The 24,083-nt window shown below is 38.4% G+C and overlaps 1 protein-coding gene across 2 annotated transcripts in view; it reads right to left on the reverse strand.

Annotated features, from left to right (window-relative positions):
* Positions 1 to 24,083, reverse strand: part of ctnnal1 (catenin (cadherin-associated protein), alpha-like 1) — a 46,465-nt gene that overhangs the window by 12,961 nt on the left and 9,421 nt on the right. For both annotated transcript variants that reach the window (XM_033975490.2, XM_033975491.2), the window contains exons 2-3: positions 4,554 to 4,743; positions 66 to 256 (exon numbers count right to left, since the gene is read on the reverse strand). In XM_033975490.2, the coding sequence (XP_033831381.1) occupies positions 66 to 256; positions 4,554 to 4,743 (381 nt within the window). The remainder of the gene's footprint in view (positions 1 to 65; positions 257 to 4,553; positions 4,744 to 24,083) is intronic.

Below are 24,083 nucleotides of genomic sequence, written 5' to 3' on the forward strand. Positions count from 1 at the left end.
GTAAAGTGCGTTGACATTTTGACCATTTACCCTATATGTGTATTTTTTATGTTGTTTAACCTCACCTTATTGCGTGATGTAATGATCTGTTTGATGACTATGCGATCGGCCAAGACCAGCACTTTAGTGACAGAGGAGAGCAGCAGACGAGCAGCTTTGATCATGGCTGTCCTATCACTGAACACAGTCACCCGTGCGTCAATTTGGGCTGAAGGTGACGCCGACCCCACATCTGTCAGTTGGGCTATAGCATCACCTGTAACAAAAAGATGAAAAGTTTTTATTTAACATCAGAATAAGTTGTAACTGCGAAAGATCAAACAAATATTAACATTTGGACATGCTACGAGATTACACATCCCATCTGGACTGGGAGTGCTCTGGGATCTCCCAGGAACAGGAATCGTGTTAGTGAACACCAAAAACCTGCAGGGTGCTTTGCCTTGTGTTTGCACTGAGATCTGCAGCCAGGCACAGGCAAAAATAGAAGCGTACATGGCTTCATTTTGAAATACCCTCAAGGCACATTTTAAACTCATCATGAATCATCTTTTTCTTACAATCTGTCACCTTGGACGAACAGTTTCCCCAGACCGGAAAGACAACAAATAAACACTAGTACTACAGATATGCCAGCTGGTCGCCTAAATTTGCCTTTTTTGTGAAATTTCAAACTGAACAGTATTTTAAGCTACTCTTTAAACTGCATTACTCTGTTCCCAACAATACCTAAATAAATGGTAAGACTAAGCCATGACGTTATTGAGTTATACCATGCCGTTTATTAGGTTTGGGTGGACCTTTAGGCTAAGTGAACAGATTGAAACTGACAGGACAGACAGCCTTTCAGAGCCAGCTACACTAACCAGTTCAAACATAACAGGCCTGGCTCACAATAGATTCCCTCAGCACCATCTCTATGAAAAGAAGAAGGCAGCGCAACTTCAGATCCAGTAAAATATAGAAGAAATAATGAAAGTAGATGGGAACATCTGAAACTCATTTATTGGCAGTGAAAAGCTCAGAAAATACTGCAGAACAATTTAAAGCACTATAAATGGATATAAAGAAGTTAAATTTAGTGTTTGAAAAAAAAGGTTAATAAATTGCAGACCTATTTGTGTAAAAAATATTTATTGGTTCAAATGTAAGCAGAAGTGAGTTTCGCAAAAAAAAAAAAAAAAAAGTCAGTTTGATAAACCTTTCAAAAAGTAAAGCCTCTATTCCACTGGCACGGTTCGCTTGGGGCCTCCTCGGAGTGGGTCTGTTTGGTGCGGCTCCTTCCAGCGATTCCATGCTCCGGGCACAGCTCTGGGTCCAGGGGCAGGGCTCTGCTCCGTAAAACACTGTTGCCACACAAACATAACTCAAGTTTTCTTAATAAATAGGCTTTTAATAAGATGCATTATGCACTGGAAATATAATATATTGAATCTTTATACACGATTGATGTGTATCAATAAACAGGAAACAGCTGTTACCTGCGCACCTGTTTGTTTTGTTTTGTGGAGCTTGTCGCCTCAAAATTTAAATGATCATAACTGAAAATACAGCCGTTTATCATAACATCAAGTCACTGTTTAGTGATAAATTATAATTTTATGTTTCTCACCAAACACTGACTTGATCTCTGGGCGCTAGTACCCCCCAGGGTCCACTTTAGACCCCTCAAACGGGACGGTACAGTTCACTTTTGACAGCGGAGACAGTAGCGGCCCGTACCGATCTGCTCCGAAGCAAACCAGTGTAAATTAGGCTCACATAAATGGGTCAAAAAGATTGATTTATTTATTTTTACCTCCATCAAGAAACCAAAAAATGCCATTGTTATCTGGGTTAACTTAACAAAAACATAACATATATAAATCATAATTAGATGCACTGTGGATTTAAGGCCTTCACTGAAACATTATTTACACTTTGCTGAACTTTCTAAGACTGATTAATATAGTTTTGGGGAGTCACACTTTGAGCTTAAATGAAACAGACAGAGACAGAGATCCAACACAGATTGGCTGTACTGAGCTGCCTTATTAGATCTCCTCTGCTCTGATGATGGGTAGCATCTAATTAATCCCTGCTTTCAGGCTGCCTTTATTTCAGCCATTATTGTTCATGTGTTTGAGGTCTTATGATTTGACTGGATAAGAAACATAAACACTTCACATACAATTTTAGTTTAGTTTTCATTTTCCCCCCAAAAAATGTACTGGCGCTTTCTACAACACAGTGTGAGTTATATGGAGCTCTGTGCCTTTTACTCATGTTTTAAAATTGTTGTTATCTATTTTATACATTTTTTTTGTTTTGTTTTGTCAGTTACTTAATTCTACCAATGTTTATTACACAAATAAACTTAGAATGCAATTTTAGACCGGCTGTTGGCATAATTTTTAACGACAGCTTTATTTTAGGAAAAAGCGTTCCATTTCGGTATTAAGAATTCCAATTGAAAAATAAAGTATTAAGCAGCAAATCAGTGGACTCCATTATACGTTATACTTCACTGACTTTTGCACTTTCACCATCTAAAAATAAAGTTTTGGTTTTTCATTTCCCCTTTTCACTGGAACAATTCAGTGTCAGGACGAGTGTGAAAGCGCTGGTAAGACACCTCCCTGGTAGAAATGTGAGAATGCATTTGTCACAGTTGGTGTTGCATATTAGAAACGGCCAAAACACACACAGAAGTACACAATTACTCCTCCCATAATCTTTTTTTCTTTTTCCTTTTTGATGTTTTCTTTAAACATCACAGAAGCAGGGGGTTTAACGCTCTGCTGCTCATGCTGGGTTCCTAAACATAAAGCTATTATCACGGTGTTGTGTCCAAATTCTTGTGAGTGTTCCTTGTCTGCTTCATTGGAGTTTAAATGAGGCATTTTCTGTCCTGAAAAAATCTTGCCAATATATCTTTGCTGAGGGGGTTATAGTCAATGGTTGAGTAGTTCCCCTATCACTGGGAGGTTAGTGGTTTGAACATAGCTGAGAAATGGTTGATTTCAGCAACAAGGCAAAAAATGTGTTGTATTAGACCATGCTTAACTGTCTATATCTTTGACAGTCTGAATTTTGGTTGGCTAGAGGTTGGAGAGGCCATTGGCACAGATTAGCAGTCTTAATTTTGTGAGTCAGGGCAGCTGTGGCAACTCCAGTGCATTATCGTGCTTTAAGAAATTCATATACTGCAATATTAATTCAAGTGATTATTACTGTGAATACAAATATGATATATAAAGGATTTATGTTAGCGCAGTAAGAAAGGGTTGGGCAGACAAGAGGGATAAAGGGCCTTATCTCACACTATAGGGTTTGGTGATCTTAATAGAAAAATGTTGTTTTGTTTTTCCTCTAGGTTTGAAGTTGATAGTCCCACAAGACAAGAGTGATATACACCTTCGACATTGTTTTCTCAAAATGACAAATGAAAAGTCAACCTTCAACCCCTCCCCCTCCCCTGAGTGCTGCTCTGTCTGCCTGCTTACAGCTTGATAATTCAAATGTCCATCACTCACAGCTCAGGAGAGGAGAGGAGAGGCCGCGCGAGAGGCATCAGCTGAAAATACTCCATATACATTGTTTGTCTGTATTGTTTGTCGTGAATGAGACAAGGTGCAAAGTATTCACAAGTCCTACGTTTTTCCTGCTTTTAATATTGTGCTCAATTGTGTTACTGATTTGATGAAATGTAAACTGTATTTTAATCTTTTGGAAGTAAGTTTTTAGAATTGTTTATGCATTTTAACAGACTAACAATCAACACAGTGGCAGGGCCTTATTAAGAAAGCAGAAGTCTTCAAAGCTTTTTAACATATCCAAAATGTCTTTCTAACAGGTCGGTCACCATATCAAATTTTTTATAGAATTTTGAATGTAAACTGCAATAAAAATAACAGAATGCAACACTTAAGTAGTTGTTTGTGTCTATAATGAGTCATGAAGTTTGTATTTCAACACTCTACAGCTTAAATCTTATCGTAGTACAGAAAAATAACCAAATATTTTCCACTAGTGCAAAGAAAAAGTCCCCACCATAAATATTAGCCCCCAAACATGATTGTTCCATCAGCTATGTATTGAATGAGAAGTCGATATAGTATTTATTTAATATGTCATATGTGTAGAATTTTACAGGACGGTGAACGGTCGGTGAACCAGCATTTGGACCTGTCTTTCCAACCTAATAACAGAAGAGTGCTCTGGATGTCCGCTGGTGTAATTTTCCCTGACAGTGGCACTGCCCAGATAAATGGAAATTTGCTTAAATCTGATAATGCCAGAGAGCCTAGAGGTACAACTTGTTCACGCTGTATCAAAGTGTCACATTTTGTCTTAACAAGTAACCGCTGATGAAGAGGCAGTGACTTGTGCTTTATCGGCTAACCTTAAGGACACCCAAAGAAAAGCTGCCAGGCGATACTTTAAAATCTAATTCAAATTACAAGTTATACAATTAAAAATACATTTCAAATACGAAACGCATCAGGTACAAAATGTCTGACAGTCTAAGAGCCCCAGTTTAGAACATTTGGAAATGGACATTATTTAATTACCTGCGCGGCGTGCCTCGAAGCAAGCTTGGCTCATCTCATCTTTTAGTTCCTGGTTCTCTGCCGCGATAGCCTCACCGACCCCGACAAACCTCCCCACCGCCACGCTCACTGCCTGGCCCACCCGGTGTATGGCAGCAAGGGTCCGCTCCGACTTCTTTGGCTTGTCTTTGTGGTTGATCAAAGTGGTAATCTGCAAAAAAAAAAACATTGACATCTGTTAGCTAATTTATTTTTATTTTAAGACAAAACAATAGATATACAAGCAGAAAAAAATTAGAACCCATTTATTTTGGATTTCATTTGATTTTGCGCAACCTCTTCTGTTTATCATAATTCAAACATATTTACAATTGCTGGATTTCAAATGACATCAAACCGCTCTATAGGCCAATATTTTTTAATACTGATGGCGAACAGCTAAAATTTAAGTAGTTCAAATGCAGCTTTTTGTTGTAATGCAGTGAGTTGAGGGTCTAGTCACTAATAGAAATGATCAGGTTCAACATTTGTGAATTTTTGATTTTAGATATTTTATGGCAAAGTACAATGTAATCAATATTATTACACTGTCTGGTTCTTACTTAATCTGAACTACCAATACACGATTATAAATACATTTGATTTAATAACAGCAATGAATAATGGAGTTTATATGAATAAAGAAAGAAAAAATACCAAGGCTAAAACAAAGAAGCAACAGAATCAAACATTTAAAATGAAACGTGTAATACATTTCTAATCTGTAATGAGTATTTTTGCAGTTTGGATTTAAAGTTTGAGAGAAAGAAGTTCAGTAGCTCGTACTCTGAAGAACAAAAGCAAGCTACATCTGCAATAAGATAATCTCAGAGGGCCTTTCCTTCCCTTTAATCTATAAACAGAGTTAGTATATTCAGAGATATCTGTTACTGTGTGGTTAGAAACAAAAGCCTTTGGGTAGAGACAATATTTGATAATGAAGCAGATGTCTGCACAGACTTAGTGAGCTCTTGAGCACAGTCCATCATTGGGCATAAAGCCGCTCTCTGGTGGGACGTCTTTACTGTAAGTGTCAATTATGAATTATGAATGGCTTATTATTTATTGATCACTTTGATTGACTCCAGCTGTTTCCATTGTCAGTGCAAGTCTGGATCTGTGTCAAACCACTTGGGTCACAAAATGGTGGGTGGTGCTTTTAATTAGTCCAAAGCTGCAGGTCGTCCGAGAGGGGGGTATTTTACTCCAAATCTTTAGTTGGCTACATAAATCAGACATAAGACCACATGGTGCTTTGCACATGCTCATTTCAATCACATTTTTTATCATCAAGTCATAGCACATAATAGACAAATGAAGCTCACTATTCTAAACTGACCAGGAAGTGGCTTCATTTACATGAACAGAAAAAAAAAATCCTTAAAGGGGGAAATAACACAATAACAAATTATTAGTGGCATATGTTTATCTGCAATAAAAGAAATCTGACCATCCAAAACACCTGATGAGGTGCCAGTAAATCCATGGATTTTTAGACAGTTGTATTTGTCCCTCAGTCGTCCACATTTGATCCACAGCAATGAAACATTCAATTCAGTCAACTGGGCAAAAGTGGCAGAAAACTTAAAATATGTATTCTGTCTTTTGTCCGGTTGACAGAACTGACAGAATTTTTTGTTGCAATATTTTGCCTGTAAATTTTGTCTCTGCTATCGTGGTTTGCGTTTTTGTTGTATTTCCTTCGTTAACACATGCACAGGTGTGAACAATAAGAAAAAGAAAAAAAATCACATTGTCATGTTATTTCAATAAACTGCAGATAATTAGATTAAATTAGATAATAGTCAGATTTTAGTTGTTTAAACAAGTGTCCAGTGTGCCTGATTGTTCTTATTCACTAATGTTATGTAAACTTAGCATTATATTGTGAATCTAAATGCCTGGCTGAGTCAGCAAGCCTCCAGAGTTGCTGCCTTGTGATACTGAAGCCAGATTAAAAACTGTTATTCATAAGAATATCGACTGTGACACTGACGTCAAGTAAGATCGACTTTCAAAGTTTGGCCAACTGACTTTGGCACTCTGCTTAACACAGCTTTAGAACAGTGTATCCATGCTGATAACTATTATCAAGGGAGGGCTAGAGAGAAGTTTACACCCATTAAAAGTTGTGTTAAGATGCATAAATTGTTAAGGTGTTAAATGAGCTCTTTACTTCACACAAGTGGGTAAAATATCTATTTGATGACACAAGCAATATTGAACCATGTGTCACTATTATGTGAATATGGAGCAACAATATGGGCCAGGTAACAGAGTGGGGTGACTGGGGTACACCCACAGACTGCATAAAGAAGTGGAATAAGTGAGTGTGACGTCACCAATAGTGTTCGACCATAGTGTTCGACTCCAATCTAAAGAAGCTCATCAATGTGACCTGTAATAGGGGCCAATTTGAAGCCGAATTCTGTTAGGAATTCCGACTCCGAGTATCATTACAACCAAAGAGCCAATCCAGAGCGTGGCTGTTGAAGGTAACGTCCCTTCGCGCCCGCACCGCTGGTTTAGCAGGGAGTGGGCGCTTATTAGAGAGGGAGCGGACAACTATTAGTGCAGGTCCAACTGTAATTTATTGATATATTTCTAAGGTGTTTTTTAAAGAACACAGAAAAGCCAAAGTAATACGAGGTGGACATACTCTGCTGTCTTTGTCTTGGACATACACAAGAATGTTGAATATAATATAAGATTTTGTTTGGCTTTCTCTCAGATAATGACAGTAAACAGTGGCAGGTTTTCACATTTTGTTTCATATACTATTTACTTTGTCACTTTGTTTCCATCAAAATGCAGGAAGTAATTACTGAAACTGCACCGTGTTTTTTAATTGTTTTTTTCTGTTTACTGATTCAAATTCTACCTGCAGATAAATTACTTTCTACACTGGGGCATGAACAGCACATATAAGGATTTACTTTGTTGGAGGCCAGTAGGTGACCACATTCACTGAGCTTTACAAACAGGAACAGGGCAGACTGGCCAGGACGTTCTGTAATATTGATTGAGTGCAGTCTTCTGAGCCAAACCTTTGTGTAAGAGCTCAAACTTCATCCACGAGAAAAGTTATGAAAAAAGATTGATTTCATAGATTAAAAAAGTTTGAGATGGTTTATTGATCACTTAAATATCTGCAAGAACTGTTTAACAACCAAATGACTTGTTCCAATTCAATAAAGGTGTCATGGCTGCTCTCATTGATTACATTTCAACCTGAGAGATGGTTTTGAAGTTTGAGGTTAAGAGTTTAGCTCTCAGTGTAGACTTCTCATTAGGAATTTCCTCTTTTCATTCTTTATCTCACACTATAGGGCGGCTGTGCTCTGGTGCACTATGTCTGCACATGCATGCCAATGAGCTGCAGTACACCACAGCAGGCAGCAGGGCAGTGGAGACACACAGTGACTGGCACTGTTCAAATGTTTCTTTTTAAACGTTTTTCTCTTGTATTGGTTTTGATTCACAACTTTAGCCAATCAAAATAAAGTGTAGATTATCAAGGTAACTTTTAAAACACAACATAAAAGAGCAATCAAACATGAAGCTAGTTCAAAAAATAAAACTACTGCATTTTGGCAGAGGTTTGTCAATAAATAAATAAGTAAAATAATTGTTGCTAAAACTAGAATCCAAACTAGTGACTCTTTTGAGCTAGGCCTGTCATGATAATTACTATATCTACTTATTGTTCAGTATATAAAAGCTGGAGTATATTCTGGGGCTCAATATTTATCGTGGGGGCATTTTCTTTGCAAAAGTTGTAATATTTTTGTTATTTTTATTATAATGCAACAATATTTTAGCTGTAGAGGGTTGAATAAGTGATTTTTATGGCTAATTATTGCATAATTCTGCTATTTATCTTTTGCAGCTCAGGCCTTTTAATGATACTTTCTATTTAAAAATGGTTTACTGGGATTATCCTGTTTCATTCTTAATTGTATCAGAGGCATGAAGTAGTTTCAATATTATCGTTTATCGCAATACTCTTCTGTAGCGATATATCGTGCCTCAAAATGTGTTATGACAGGCCTACTTTGACCAGTACTGCAAAAACACATAGATAAATAAATAAACAAACAGATAAATAGTTTTAGAAAGATCTTGATCTGTATTAGAACAGTTTTGAAGCTGAGTGGTAATACTAAAGAAAACACTATTATTTTGTGTTACTGTCTGTTTTTTATTTCTGTACCCTCATCTCATATATTGTTCTCATCATTCTCTTGAGGCGGTGGGTATGGCGGGTTACAGTTAGTGTTTATATGATGTATTTTCCGCTGTCTTCATTCCTATAATAGACCAACACAGCAGGACAGTGAAGAGCTCGGCTTTATTCAACTTGTTTACATGTGCGCGCAGTTAGAGTTCTTTCTCTCTGACCAAATGCACTGCAATGAAACAATAATAAGAACCAATATTTAGCAAGAAATGTAAATGTACACAAACTTAATATAATAAATTGTATGAATTCAAAAAGGTTACATTACCATTGTGGTTGATTCTGTTTAGCTGTGAATATGACTGGCAGGCTTTTATTTTACACTCTTTTCTTTTAATGTTAATTTTATGATGATTATTTATGCTTTGATTTGTTGTATTGTGATTTTAATGTCTTTCTTATTCTGTAAAACACTTTGAATTATTTTATGTACCAACTGTGACACAAATAATCTTTCCTTGCTTGCTTTGAGAAGATTCTTATTTCCTTGAATATTGCTAAAAAAGACTACTGGATCGCTATCACACAATCTCACTAGTTTGACTAAATCACCCAAACTATACAAAGAAAAGCGACTAAGTACCACATCATGTCCTGTGGAGTTTGAGTACTTTCAGTTGTTGACAACCAGTCGATTCCTATCTACTTCCCCACTCCTTTCTCTTTGTTGTCGATAATTAGGACAACAATTATACGGCTATAAAACAAGAGGAAAGCGTTTACTCCGAGAAGCACAAAAGCAGTGCTGTACCCTCCCGCTGGTGAGCAGGAAACCTACCCTAACACCTCCAGGACGCGCTGACCCATTATAACTCAGCCCCTAACAAAAGCTGGAAACATTTGTGACTGCCTCCCATGGCTACTGACTGAAAAGCAAACCAAGGAGAAAGTTTGCCATTTTTATTGTCATTCTTCCGCTTTTCCTTCAGGCTACTTCATGGATTATGCATGTTATATAAATACTTAGTTTGTGCATAAATAGCTTGCATTGTTTTGGATGAAAAATGTAGTCCACTTATTCAAGCAGGGAATCAATTCAAAGTCTTCCAAACAATGGGGTTGAGATAAAAGTAAGTGTGAACAGGCTTGTTCTATATACATACTTTTGGGGCCATTCATCACAATAATTGCTTGCAAGGTACTTTTGCACTTTTTGCATTAATTCGAACCAGAAATGATCTTCTAGCTTCTCATATATTTTGGTGCTATATAATTATTTGTAAGAAAGTTTTTACGAATTTTAAATTTGTAAGACAGTTGGTAAAGTGTTTTGCCACTGACCCATAGGTTGGCGGTATGGTACCAGCTCCCACATGTGAATGCTGTCTTTGTGTCCTTGGGCAAGACACTTAAGCCACCTCGTCCCCAGTGTCTGTGTACACTGGTATGTGAATGGGTGAGTGGTTCCTTGATGTAAAGTTATTTGAGTGCCTTGAAGGTGGAAAAGAGCTATATAAAGATGTGACCATTTACCATTTAACAAAGTTCTTTAATAATTTGAACATTAGCACTTCTTCTTCTTCTTCTTCTTCTTCTTCTTCCCCCCTTCAGATATAATTTGGGTTTGGAATTTCTGAGTCTATTCTTCTGGAACCAAAATTTATGTGATTACAATAACTCATGAATCATAAATCTGCTTGTAAACATCCTTTATATCCACACAGTTACTCAATACTCAACTCAACTAATAGTTTTGACAAAATACGTTTTAATTCTTATACATTTTTTGGGTCACTACTATCACCTCAGGATAAATGAACAAGTTAAAGCAGCCCAAAGCAATCTTGTTTATCCACCTACAACAAACCAACAAACAGGCGTAGATCCAACCATCGGTCCAATTGCTTTTGTACAATTTTGTCCAATGTGGGAGTTTGACTGAATGTTGGTTTTGTCCTCTTGAAGGCGATTGAAAGTTTTTCTCCAGCTGATCTTATGTTTGCTAAAATAACAACATTTGCTTTAGAAATAATTGGACTCAACCTTGTACGAGGAGGGGAAGGCAAGTAGAGGCAACAAAGGAGATTTAACTTCCAACACCACATGCCGTCCTGGCGGTGTTTATGTCTGATGAAACCAAGCTGTCAGCATTATTTTTGTCTTTGAGGATTTTCCCTTTCGCCTTTGTTAATATAAAAAGAATATCCCCATGAGCTGTATAAGACTAGCCTGGAGAATACATAAACGGACAGCATATAGATCACTTTGTTAAAACAAGCTGCAGAGGAGCACTTCCACGTCTCATTACATCCTATTATGTCCAATCGCGGGTACAAGAGAGCACCGCCTTCCTCCTACACCTCATGTTTGTGTTCAAGCCAAAAGCAGGTTTTCTATAGAGCTGGAAAATTGACTCAAACAAATCCAGAATATAAGTATTTTTTGTTAAAATGTACAACTACTGTATTACCACTGCTACTGCTACTTCTAACACACTTTACCGATTTTCTCCTTCTCATGCGCCGTGAACTGGAATAGGAAAGCACACACTGTTTTCCTACTCAGATGCTCAGAAACCACATTGATGCATAGTTCCTAGACTTTACTGTTACAAAGTGATACCTGGATAAAGAATTGCTGCAGAGAGAGAGGAATGTGGGCAGAGCTCCGATGAACACTTTAATGGGACAGCCGATTCGTCTCAAATTGGCCAAGAACAGACCAGAGTTGGATACATTCCTGATCGAGCGCCAGAAAAAGAAAGCTGGTATAAACAGTATGGGAAACGACACCCATCTTAGTTTAAAATGTACAATCGTGCCATGTAAGCAGGTCTACTCTGAACTACTACTAAACTACTAAATTACTACTAAATTACTCAGCCAATTATCTACAAATAATCAAAACGTTAATGTGCCAAAAACACTCATAATAAGAATGCGCTGTGAGTGGGTCGCCTCTTCACAGGTCTGACTTGGCGATTGGTTGAGACAAGCAGGACGTGGACCATTCGCTAGAAAAGTTACTTATTGCACCTTTATTGTCTCGCTCCCCACCAAAAATATGCAAAGAAACAAACCAATGTTTTAGTCTCTTGGTCTCCTTCATGTCTCCAGTCTCTCCGGGCTACTGTCTGTGTACTGTAGAGTCAGTGATTCAAGTTGTGTCCCTGGAGCTGACCCGCTGCAGCACAGTACAGTAGAGAAGTTAGCTTCACTGTTAAAGCGGTCTCCTTTGGGTATTAGGCTTCTGCGCAACCAGGAGTACAGACAAGCAAAAATGAGAACAAGTCTCTGCTGTTGCCGCCAACTCTTCCGCTGCAAAAATCTTATTACGCACACAACAAAATCCAATCAAACTGAGAAAAATATTATGGCTCCTTGTGGGTTTAAAACACTGACAGGGATATGAAAAAATGCCTCAAATAATTCAACTTCTTGTCTGGGTAACAAAACTGAATGAGAGTGAACCAATTAAAGCCAGATTCCAATATAATGGCCATTCCCCAAAGTGAAAGTAAGTACACACAGTTGGGCCATAACATAACAGCTAATGGTGCAGGAGGCAAGTTGCAGCTTGTTAAATGAGAACCACTGGGCAGTAGTGCAGCGCAGAAAAAAATACTGCAAAACCACATCCATATGTAAACCTGGATTCTTACAGAATGAGGTATGTCGGACAGTCAGCTCTAAAAAAAACCCAAATAGAGCTGCGCACATTTTGAATATAGAGGGCTTGACAGGACAGTGTTTCCTCAAGCTCCATGTTCAAAGCATTCAGAGACTTCATTGGAGAACACAGGATGTAACATAAACGTAAACGTGTACAATAAATCTTGGTACTATCTACAAGTGATGGGCAGTCCTAACCTTGCACACCAAGAACTCACAAACATCACGAGAATCCATCTTGGCGTTACCCTGCTGGTGTGACGGGGCCCGACAGGTGGTTGGTGCACCAATCACAGAACAGCATTGAGGTTTGTGCAGAAGCCAAAGGCGACGTGCCCAAGCGAATCAAAACAAACAGGGCAACGCCGACAGACGCACTTCAGTCTATTTTAGTGTCAATACTAACTATTTTGTTTGTGAAAAATGTGTAAAACATAAGAGCTTATTCCACTGTTGAGATGCTTCGAACAATCAGATTCAGTGAGAGCCTTCCCAGATTGATAATGTGTATAACACAATTCAGACTGACACCTGGAGTAAGCCAGGTTAGGGCAGTCCAGCTTTTTTCAAAAATTTTGTTATTTTTCTTTGGGCCCAGTGAAGAGCTGGCTCTTATTGCTTCCATTTGGCTCTTTATATATTATACTTTAGAGCATTTTGTAAAGGAGTCATTCAGCAATAAATACATCTTTGTGTTGTCAGAACTTCCTTTAATTTTGACAAAAGCAATAGTCACAAAGATGTACGTTTTTTTTTTATTGTACTTGTTTTAAGACTATTACAAATATTATTAGATTATTATATTACATAGAACCATCATTCTGCACTGACTGTATGGGTTTTTAGCTGATCTGAGTAGGAACAGCTGAAGATCCAGTTATCATTCAATGGAAACAGACTTCACTAGAGATCGGTTCTTAGTAGCAGATTGTAGTGATGGGTCATTCAGCTCAGATCTGGCTCTGTTTCCTCCATATGAAATATAAAGGCCTTCTCCTTCAGAAGTCAGATGAAACAAATATCTCATCTCACTGTAAGTTTGAATTATACTCCTTCAGTTTCATATCAACACTATTTATTTATGCATTCAGTCTGCCTCCATATTGCTGATATTCAGAAGCAGTGAGCAGCGCACCATCCCTCACACCTATAAAACTGAAGCGGGAATAAATAAAGACTTGTGTGATTTGGCACTTGGCGAGGAAGTTCTTTAGGGTGATTGAACACAGATGGTTCCACCCAGAGAGACGGATCATTTCAGAGACAAGACAGTTCAAATCACTGTGCGCCTATACAACCCAAAGGACTGGTGGGATAATACCAGCTGATTGCCAAAGAGAGCAGACGAGAGGGGAGAGGGGAAGTGCACACGGAGCGGCTGATGGATGTGGGAAGGCTGCAAAGGCCACAGACGGGCATTAGACAGCCATGTACTGGGGCCAACAAGCAGATTAGCATTCCACTGTATTTCTGTCCAGGGAGCAAACTGGGTACAAATATGTCCATACTGGGAGTTTTTCCCCAAAGTTTTAAAGCAGGTTTAAAAGGATCATTATGGCATGAGTGGGATTAGGGGTTGTTTTCCTATGTGCATACCATGAACTAAATCAGGTAGGGCTGTGAGATTTAACAAAATTGCAATGGTCCCAATTTAAAAATCACAAAGACAAAGACAATTATTTTAAAGAGCCCGTTACACTACTTTCTGATCAGTGTTATAATGTTGTTTCCTCCGAGTTCTCAAGTTCTTCTCTCAAGCAGAAAACACTCTGTTCCACCTTGTAGAATCATTTGGATAATTTCAACTCTAGAATTGTCAATCTCTACTGAACAAAAGGTAAAAAGTAGCTGTTAACTTGAAAGCTACTGCCCCATGACATCACAAGGTGGAACAGAGCGTTTTGAGCTTTGGAGATGTAGACAGACTAATAATAAAGTGTTACTCAAACATGTGTGAATGAAACAAGACACAACTTCAGGTCTGTTTTTGAGCAGGTAACAACATTATAACATTGCTTAAAGCTCACAAGAGTCCATTTTGTCTGATATTCACGGGATTATCACGTGAAAAACCTCCAAACCCCATAGTTAAGACCTTTATAGCATGTTCTGAAAATTACAACTATGTTTTTGCCAAATCATGCAGCACTATTAGGTATTCTTGTCTACTGAGCGATGATTTGACAAAGTGATTTAAAACTATTTTCATTTTGCCTTGGGGGTGACTCGTGTACTTTACAAGGAATAATGTGTTCCAGATTGCATTTACACAATTTGAATGGCCAAAACCTATAAAGCAAGTGAGTGAATATTGGCTAGCACACAGAAACCTCAAATCAAATCCAAATGAGAAAAGCAAACAGCATAACAACATAACAGTCTACTCTAGAAACATGGGAGTTCACAGGTATATTCACTCTCCATAGTGATAAATAACGAAATTTATATTGTTACTTATAGTTGGGGATCGCAAAGGTTTGAGATGAGAAGGCGGTTTCATGACCAGTCCTCTTGGCCCACATACACAGACAGATGCTGATGTAGACAGACAGCTCCATGCGTGGGCACACAACACGCAAACTTTAAGAAAAAACAAGTGAACGGGAGAGACGTCTGACAGATCTAAAGCCGTGCATTTTGGATTAGATTGTGTCCGTTTTAGAAGAGTATAAGAAAAGGGCAGCGTTTGGCCTTCAAGTTTGGCTCTGCAATCGGAAATGACATTTAAATATATGGACAGCAGATAGACTCCACAGCAAACATCTGGAAGGTTACCACTGTTGAATAACAACTAGAAAAGTACACAAGTTCATAAAACCAACTCACTCAATGGACAGTGAACGATCATTAGGTGTTCTTTTGTTTATTTACCCACCCTAAAAGATGAAACTGTTAAACCTGCAACTTCTAAACTACAGGAACTGCTCCAGATAAACCTCAATGATGGACACAAATCGATATTACAAGTTGTATCCATGCCCTTGTTGAACAACGTTCCTTGCCTCTTTGACCAGTGTTGCATGCCAGAACCACAATGGCGGCTTGGTTGCAACAGTACAAGCGGAGAAACACAGGCACGCTCTCACACCGCTCACATTCAAAAGGGCACAATGGCTCCTTTCATTCTTGTGCACTGGTGTAATTCTCCGGACAGTAGGTAGGAGGGACAAACAGAGAAAGAGTAGCGGCACGGGGTAACGTAAGGAGAGGAGCGGTGTGCGCCCTGAACATTGCGTAACTGCGCGGTCAAAGGTCAAATAGCCTCGGGTTGTTCCCACTGTTCACCTGCTCTCCCTGCTGTCTCCACCTGGGCAAGTCTTCAAGAGGGTCAGCACCGGTACATGCTCGCCCTAGGCACTGGATTGGCACGGTCTCCACAGAGGATTTAAGATGAGCTCAGGTCTAAATATGAATTCATCACAGTACAAACAAGTTTCAGATATGAGAGTGATATTCAAGCACAAAAGTAATTAAATGTGCATTGTGTGTTTCAATGAGACAGTTCAGAGGTTCAAGGGTGGTCATCCGGTCAATCCGCTCCTGGATGAATGAGGGATTACACTGTCTCATATTAATGTTTATAAAGTTTAAAGCTGCACACGCCATATGACAAAAATCTAAATATATATGTCACTTTTTTTCTTGTACTGATCAATCTCAATTTGCAATTAAACTGTCTATTCTTTCTTATTAACGTTTATAAATGGCTTTCAATTATGATTTCCGGAGTATAAACTACAGACTTTTATCAGAAACACAAAAGTCAATTATTTTCTTCCAAAGTCTCAACTCAAGCTTTAAACCACATGCTTTTACTGACAGGCCTGGCAGTACAACACTTCATTAAAAAGACATAACGATTAGAAATGACTGAATCTCCATCTTCATTCAAATTCTTCTAATTGCCCAGCCCTCGCTCAATTGAACTGGTGTTGAAGTGGATTAAACCAACCAAGCCTGAATGTGTATCTCAGGAGATTCACATAGTTTTAGCTCTGTGACGGCTGAGGTTATCATTGTAAACACCATGAAATCAAACTTCTGACCTCCTTCTCCAATAACCTAATCTCTGTGGCCTGATAATACTAACGCGACAAGACGCACGCAATCAGGAACACAAACCAAGCTGTAACTTCTCAAACTTACTTTAGAAGAAACACTGAGAACAGCAGAAACATTGTGGACAGCGAGATAAATGTATTCATGCCGTAAACGCGTTCGGACTGGTACACGCTGAGCACAAAGCAAACAAATCAAACTTGTTCCTCAGAAATGGCTGTAGAAGGGGACAGATGATTCAGCAGCTTTCACTATGCATATTCATGGTGTGGATTGGAAGAACATGAATAGCAAACTAAAACATTGTATCAGCTCTCTCTCTTTACGGCTTTGGGAGGCGGCGGCGGCTGACTGTCCTGTTTAAGCCGAGGTGGCATCTGAATAGATAATGCAAATGTTTGCCCAAGGGGTCCTGGTATGAATCACAGTGGGGTGTATGTCAAAACACTATACTCCATTTTCCACTTAAAATAGAGAAGTAGCACAGCAGGCATCATCTTTTTATGTAAGGAATTTTAATTGAATTTAATTTAGTCGGGCAATCCTTTGAATAAACTAAAAATATGCAGCACTTAAACCAATACTTTTTCATAATATTTTGATGGGTACTTCTTGTTCAGCTTGTCAGGAGTAAATATTGCAAGCAGCCAAACAAAACAAACTAATATATGCTAGGTCAAATGTTTGAGAAAAAAAAAAAAAAGAAAATCCCACGTTTTTTGCAGGTTCACTGGTTGTCAGGGGCGACCTGGATTATTGTGGCGATCTGTCAGTCTCGTCTGTGTGTGCAAAACAGCCAAGCGAAAAACAACACAATAGATTGAGAAGTTGGCACGCAGCAGGAGAACCAATAACGTCTGCTTATATTTTCCTAGGGACCATTTACTGTCAAATATAATCCCACTTACAGCCTTGTATAATGGTTTGGGATTGATCCTTGGAGCTCTGCCATGCTTCAAGTGTTCATAACATTACAAACACAATTTTCAAATACAGTGGTGGAGACTTGGGGATTGTTTACGGCATTGAACAGCTTGTTAACTTTTAGGTCTGTCGTGATAATTACTATATCGATTTATCGCTCAGTATATTTATGTGTACATTTTCTCTGTAATAGTGGGGATATTTTTGTCATTTTTATGTAAGACAACAAGATTTGAGTTGTAGAGGGTTGAATAAATAAGTTCTACAGCTGACTATTGCTTCTTTCTGTTATTTACTTGTTGCAGCTCAGGCCTTTTACTGATAATGTACAGTTAAAAATAAGTTTACAGGGATTACCTTGCATTGTGTCTTTGGCATAAAGTAGTTTTAATATTATCATTTATCATAATATTTCTCTGTAGGGATATATTGTGCTTCAAAATGTGTTAGTGACAGGCCTATTAATTAAAACAGTAATTCACGTCATAAGAAGCAATAAGCAAATTGTACCACATGTATTCTTTGTGCCACTTCCAAGTCTGGTTCAATGGATTGTAAATTATTATAAGTTAGGACTGACTGTTGGCCCCAAAGTATTTAGCAGAGGGAGAATCTATAATCAATATAATACAAAACTAAACAGTGAGGCCAAAGGTGTGAACTCAGACCTGTCATGATAACACATTTAGAAATGCAATATATGGCTGAAGTACATATAGTCGATAAAACAATTGAAACCCAAACATAAAGCAGAATTATCCCAAAAATGTATTCTAAATATATGTTAGTAATTAGTTTGTATCTATAATGAGTCATGGAAGTTCATATTTTAACCTTCTACAGCTCAAATCTTATCATATTGCAAAAAAACAAACAACCAAAAACTAAATATTTCTCATTAGTACGAAGAAAAAGTACTCACAACAAACACTGACCCCCCAAAAACTATTGTTCCATCTTTCATGTATTGAATGATAGTCGATATAGTGATTATCATGACAAGCCAAGTGAACTGAGCTGCATGTACTATTTTTAAAATTATAAATGATGTCAAAATCTTGTCTTATCTTGTGGAACCAAGTCTCCAGTCTTGTCTTGTCTTGTGGCAATTGTGTATCATTCCACAACAGAACCGATCTTCCTGCGTGTGACAGTTTTGCATACAGGAGCATTGGTCATCTCTTGGAATTGGTAGTGCACTAAACCCAACATTTAAGAGCTACAGGATTGTATTCAAACTAAAGACTCTGACAAAAGCAGAAAGCCAGCAAGTTCCCCTGTGCTCCATCACAGCCGTCTAAAAATAATGGGAAATCTATCAAGTCTTAAGTGGACCAAGTGAGTGTGCAGAGCAGATAGTCCTGGGGAGTCATTGTGACCGGAGCAAGCTGCCATTTACCAATTGACAACTTTAACTATAGCTTTCATTCATTCAACCTTCTATTTCAAAATCAGGTTTACTACTGGCAAAAGTATTGTGGGATAGCGTAAAACTGATAGTACCACTGTATCTCTCTTGAAAGCAGAACATAGCTACATTCGTTGTAATCAGTGTGGCTGATACGAGGTGCAGGAAGTGCAGAGGAAGCAGGCACAGTAGATAAGGGACAAAGCTGGAACAGACTCAGACAGACAGCTGTGATGGCAAAGATAGGCAGCAAAATGGCAGAGGTTATACAGTAAATAAAGCAACATGGCAGCAGCTAAAAACACACAATAACGCTTCAAGTTAAAAGCCAAAATGATTTATCAGTTCGTACCAACAAAAAGGTTCCCTCTTGGAGAAAGCGCAGAAGTCCAGTGGATGACCTATGATTCACTGTTTTGGGTTGAAGCTCTGGACAAACATGTGGAGGCTGGAAATCAATTTGTGTCCCATTAACCAGGATCTGAGGTTAACTAACACGAAGAGTGGAAAGGGAGCAATCAAACAAGGCTGTTTACAGAGCTCCACCTCGGCACACAAACAGCCTTTGTGGTTCAGGGACCTCTACAGCCAAATCACCACAATTCGCAGAGGAAGAGGAAAGACACATCTCTGACCTTTAATATGTTTTAGCTATTTTTTATACAGGTTCACAACACCTGCACGAACCAATACAACCAAAGCACAAGAACTTTTGTCGTTTTTCTTTATTTTTACTAGTCTTTCTACATTTTATATAAATAAGGTAAAGACATCAAATATATGAAGTTAGGTATATGGATTTATGTAGCCAGGAAAAAATGTGTATTTTTTTCTCCATCCATTTTCTTCCAAGGTCGTGGGGGCAGCAGTCTAAGCAGGGACTCCGAGACTTCCCACACCCCAGACACTTGCTCCAGCTCCTCCGGTGGAACCCCAAGGTGTTCCCGGGAGAGTCGAGAGACACAGTCCCTTCAGTGTGTCCTAGGCCTTCTCCAGGGCCTCCTTCAGAGCACATTTTTTTTACATTTTATATTCAAATCCTCAACGTATGCACCATTTGCTTTGTCGAAAAAAATAAAAATAATAATAACTTTATGTCTTTACTACATAGTTCTATATTTCTTGCTTCATATATTTGATGTCTTTGATGTGTATCTAAAATGCAGAAAGTAGTAAAAAAAACAACAACAACAACAAAAAACACTGAATGAGAGGGCATGTCCAAAGTTGTGGCTGGAAGTGTGAATGACCAGTCCATTCATGACAAGAGCTTAAGTTGTACTGAGTGACGAATTCTTGTCTTGTGGGTTTGTGGTCAGACTTGATACAGTCATAGACAGTGACTGTTTACCACAAATGTAAGTCACACTTCTTACAAAGATATTAAAAGACACTTACAACAATCCAATTTTCTCTTTTTATGTTTTTCATTTCTATAGTTGTCACTTCTAGCTAAAACTGAAACAAAGAAAGTACTCACTCACTAATTCATTGACTACAAAAGCGACATTCAATGAAAAACTTTCTCAAACAAAAGTAGAGAAAAAGACAAAGGATTAAACTTTAATCAACATGAGAAAAGGCTGTGGAGAAAGGCAATAGAATAACACAAGATACTGACAGCACGAATCTTAAAAATACAGCTTTCTCCAACAGCACAGCATTTAAAGTCAGAAGAAGAAGAAGAACAAACAAACTGAGTATTTTATCAAAGCAGTCTCAGTCCACGTCCTGCCAGTGAGGCCATGCAGATGAGGTCTGAAAATGTACAACGTATGTAGCTTCTCTGGACCACACTGGGCTCTTTGTTTCCGACCAGGCTATTTTATTTCATGAAGACGTCTGCTGCCATCTGAGCGTTCCTCAGTGGGACAGGGCACATTACATCTAAATCCGACTTCTTCATCTTATCCAGAGGCTGGCATTGTGCAGGGAAGCCTCTGAGACTTGTTATGCCTCGCAATCTAGGCCATAAAGTATTGGCAAGTTTTCTCTCAGTGGTGTTTGATGCATAACCAATACTCCTTTCAAAAAAGTAGAATCTCAGAAATAATTTATACTATGTGTTGAATGTAGTACTGCATCTTCAAAATTAGGAAGTGTAAAAAAAAAAAAATCTTGAACTAGCCAGAGAATTTGGATTAGTGACACCTTACCTTCAAAGAAAGCGGCATGGCCTGGAGCATGGAGGGCCTGTGCTATCAATCCTAAGTGTGATTGGTCCCCTGCTCTGTTGTGTGTGTTGCTGAAATGTGATATATGGCCAGTTGAAAAGGGCACATTTTGATGAGCTTCTTTTGTATCCTAAATTATCTCAGAAGGGTGACCTTGTCCACAGGTTAAGATGGATGAGTGGGAAGAGCAAGAACCACAAGTCCTCTGTGTTTTTTCCTTTCTTTCTTTCTTTCTTTCTTTCTTTCTTCCTTCCTTTTAATATACAAAATCAGCATCTCTGAAATGCTGGAAAAATGCTCAAAGTCAAGAACCAATTCATTTTATTATGACTGATTATTTGGTCTTCAATCTTTGAATCAACAACCAACAACCTATGATGATTTCCGACTAAAACACCCATCTTTAAACTGGGAGATTCACCGGTGACCAAACTCACATCTTTGTAAATTATTCAAGTGTGTACTCTGGATCCCAGGCAAATATATAGATACATGTTGATTAAAAACTCAGTAAAGGTCCCATTTATGTGATTTTTTTCTAGTACTAGTTCAAATAAGTATCTACATCCAATAGTTTTGTCTGTGTAAACCCTCAGTCGTCCAGGTATGATCCATAGCAAAAGAAAAATTCAATTCTGTTAACTGGACAAAAGTTTCAGTGTAGCTCCTCCCTTCAGATAAAAGGGCAGTGTCCACCAGCAGACCAGAACTGAACAAGCCTCTTGGGTGAGCAGCAAAACGTCTTCATTCTAAAACTTTTGTCCAATTGACAGAATTGGAATCTGTTTATTTTGGTGACATCCTTACAGTACAGTAGGGCTGCTGTTGACTTAAGAAATTCTTCGTTGACTTTAGACATGTCTTGCTGATTGATTAGTTGACTAAAAAGGGGGTGTGGCAAAAGACAAAAACAACTGTTTCTGCAGGAAAAAAAAGTACTAGGAAACATCATTGTTACATATAAATGCCAAATAATACCAAATCTTCAGCTAACTAACTAACTCACTAACTTCTCCCATTGTCCCATATAAATCCTTATAATCTAAATAAACACAAAACTGATACAAAAAATATGTAAGGAGAACTTCTGGGAATAGCTAGTTTCTGGCTCCTGGCACAAAAACCATCCTATCTATGAAGTCGCACTAACCACGGTGCTAATCTGCCAAACATCAGCCTGTCCAGGGACTACAGGTGGAAATTAGTACTTTAGATATAACCTGGCACCATAAATCTTTCCTATTTTTTAAGGTCAATATAATGTCATTCATATTATGGTATGGTATGCTTTTATTTGAACAGGGACAGTGCACATGTTCAGGCCTCCCACAGAGGGTAAAATGAGACAGGATACTTCCGGACGTTTGTCCTGGGTACACACTATTCTGTAATAACTTCAAACTGGAGCTGCCAACAGATCGAGCTGCGGAGGCCTTGGCAAGAGCCCCCCTCAGGTCGTCTCACACCAAGCATCTTTTAATGACGGAGTAATTATATAAAGTCCTCAACAGGATAATCCTCACCGCTTGCCAACCCAGCCTTGAAAACATCCCATCAGTCATCATGATAGGTAATTACAAGTAATGAACAAATAATAGTCAAGGGTGAACAGTGTGTGGAAGTGGCTTAAGCAGGGTCTGTGACAGGTCCCCTTAGTGGCACCGTGACCCACTAAACGACAAATGATAAAAAGATAGCATCAAGATGTATGTGAAACGAGAATATGAAAAGACCTGTGAAAAAGGGGGTATTAGGTCTGCAAGTCTCACCTGAATTTTGGTCTCCCAGTTTTGAGGCAATTTAAATTCTTTTCAGAGCAAAAGGGGAGAGCGTAAAATGTCAGGTGTGGAGGAAAAGTCAAGTATCCCCAGGACACAAAGATAATGTAGCCCTAAAGCACATTTTCAAGAAAAAAAAAAAAAAACTATACTATTACTATCAATAGTGAATTGTAGACATGGTTGATCCAAGGTAATTCATGGATAAGGTCACAGCAAATGAACCGAGCCAGACGTGAGTTTGAGCCCTCAGAGGTATAAAACACTAACTTATGCATACCAGAATGTGAGGAGAAGAGAGACCGCAACCTTTGACCCCAGGCCGTGAATCCCCTATTAAGAATATACAGACAGACAGGTTTCCAGCCACACTGCGAGACATTGTAGTCGGCAGAAACATGAGCCGCATGGAGGAATGCAACCTCTGTGACTACATAATGGTCTGTGTTGTGACATATTTTCACTCACGGGCCACTCTCACATATTCATATGGGGGATTAGGGGACTTCCTTTACATACCCTTGACTGCATCCTAAATTAGATTTAACCCTAATCTTTTTTACCTTTACCCTGCACCACAGCTTTGCCTTTTGCACTGTCATATGTCAGATATGAAGGTATGGCAGAAATGAATCAGTGGGGTACTGGTAACAGAAATTTGGCAGTTATCTACAGTAGTTACACAACTATTAATATTACCAGAGGCTCACATCCCATTTAATTTGATACATCTGTTTATATTCAAAAGCAAGATGGTCTATATTTATAGTAGATGAGTGACTTTCTCTTATTTATAGGGGATGGCACTAGGGATGTCAACATTAACTGTTTTTTCACTTACTGAAAATATTTACGGTCAGGGTAGGTTAATTGTACGGGTTTTAACCTATGGTATACCGCAGAAATGTCTCTGAAGATGCAACGAAGAGCACAACATGAGTCGCACACATTGAGCATGCGCTTATTATTATCATTGAGCTATAAAATACTAAGGACTATTATTTCACTCATTGTGATATCATATTTTAATTAAAAATAATATAGCCCATACAATAGAAATAACAAATACAACATTTAGAGGTTGTTTTTTTTTTGTCAATAATAGTGAATAATTGCAATATTTTTTATTACAATTATCCTAACTCAAAAATTAAATATTATGATATCCCTAGATGGCACTGTGGCTAATTCACACTGGGCAGCGGTGCCCGGCTGACTGTCTCCCAGCTGTCACCCACCAGATCCATTCATCTAGAAACACAGACTGGAACCATTCCCATCCACCAAAGGCATATATCTGACAGACCCTCGTAACCAA

The sequence above is a fragment of the Periophthalmus magnuspinnatus genome, chromosome 11 (assembly GCF_009829125.3).
Source record: "Periophthalmus magnuspinnatus isolate fPerMag1 chromosome 11, fPerMag1.2.pri, whole genome shotgun sequence".
Classification (NCBI taxonomy): Eukaryota; Metazoa; Chordata; class Actinopteri; order Gobiiformes; family Gobiidae; genus Periophthalmus; species Periophthalmus magnuspinnatus.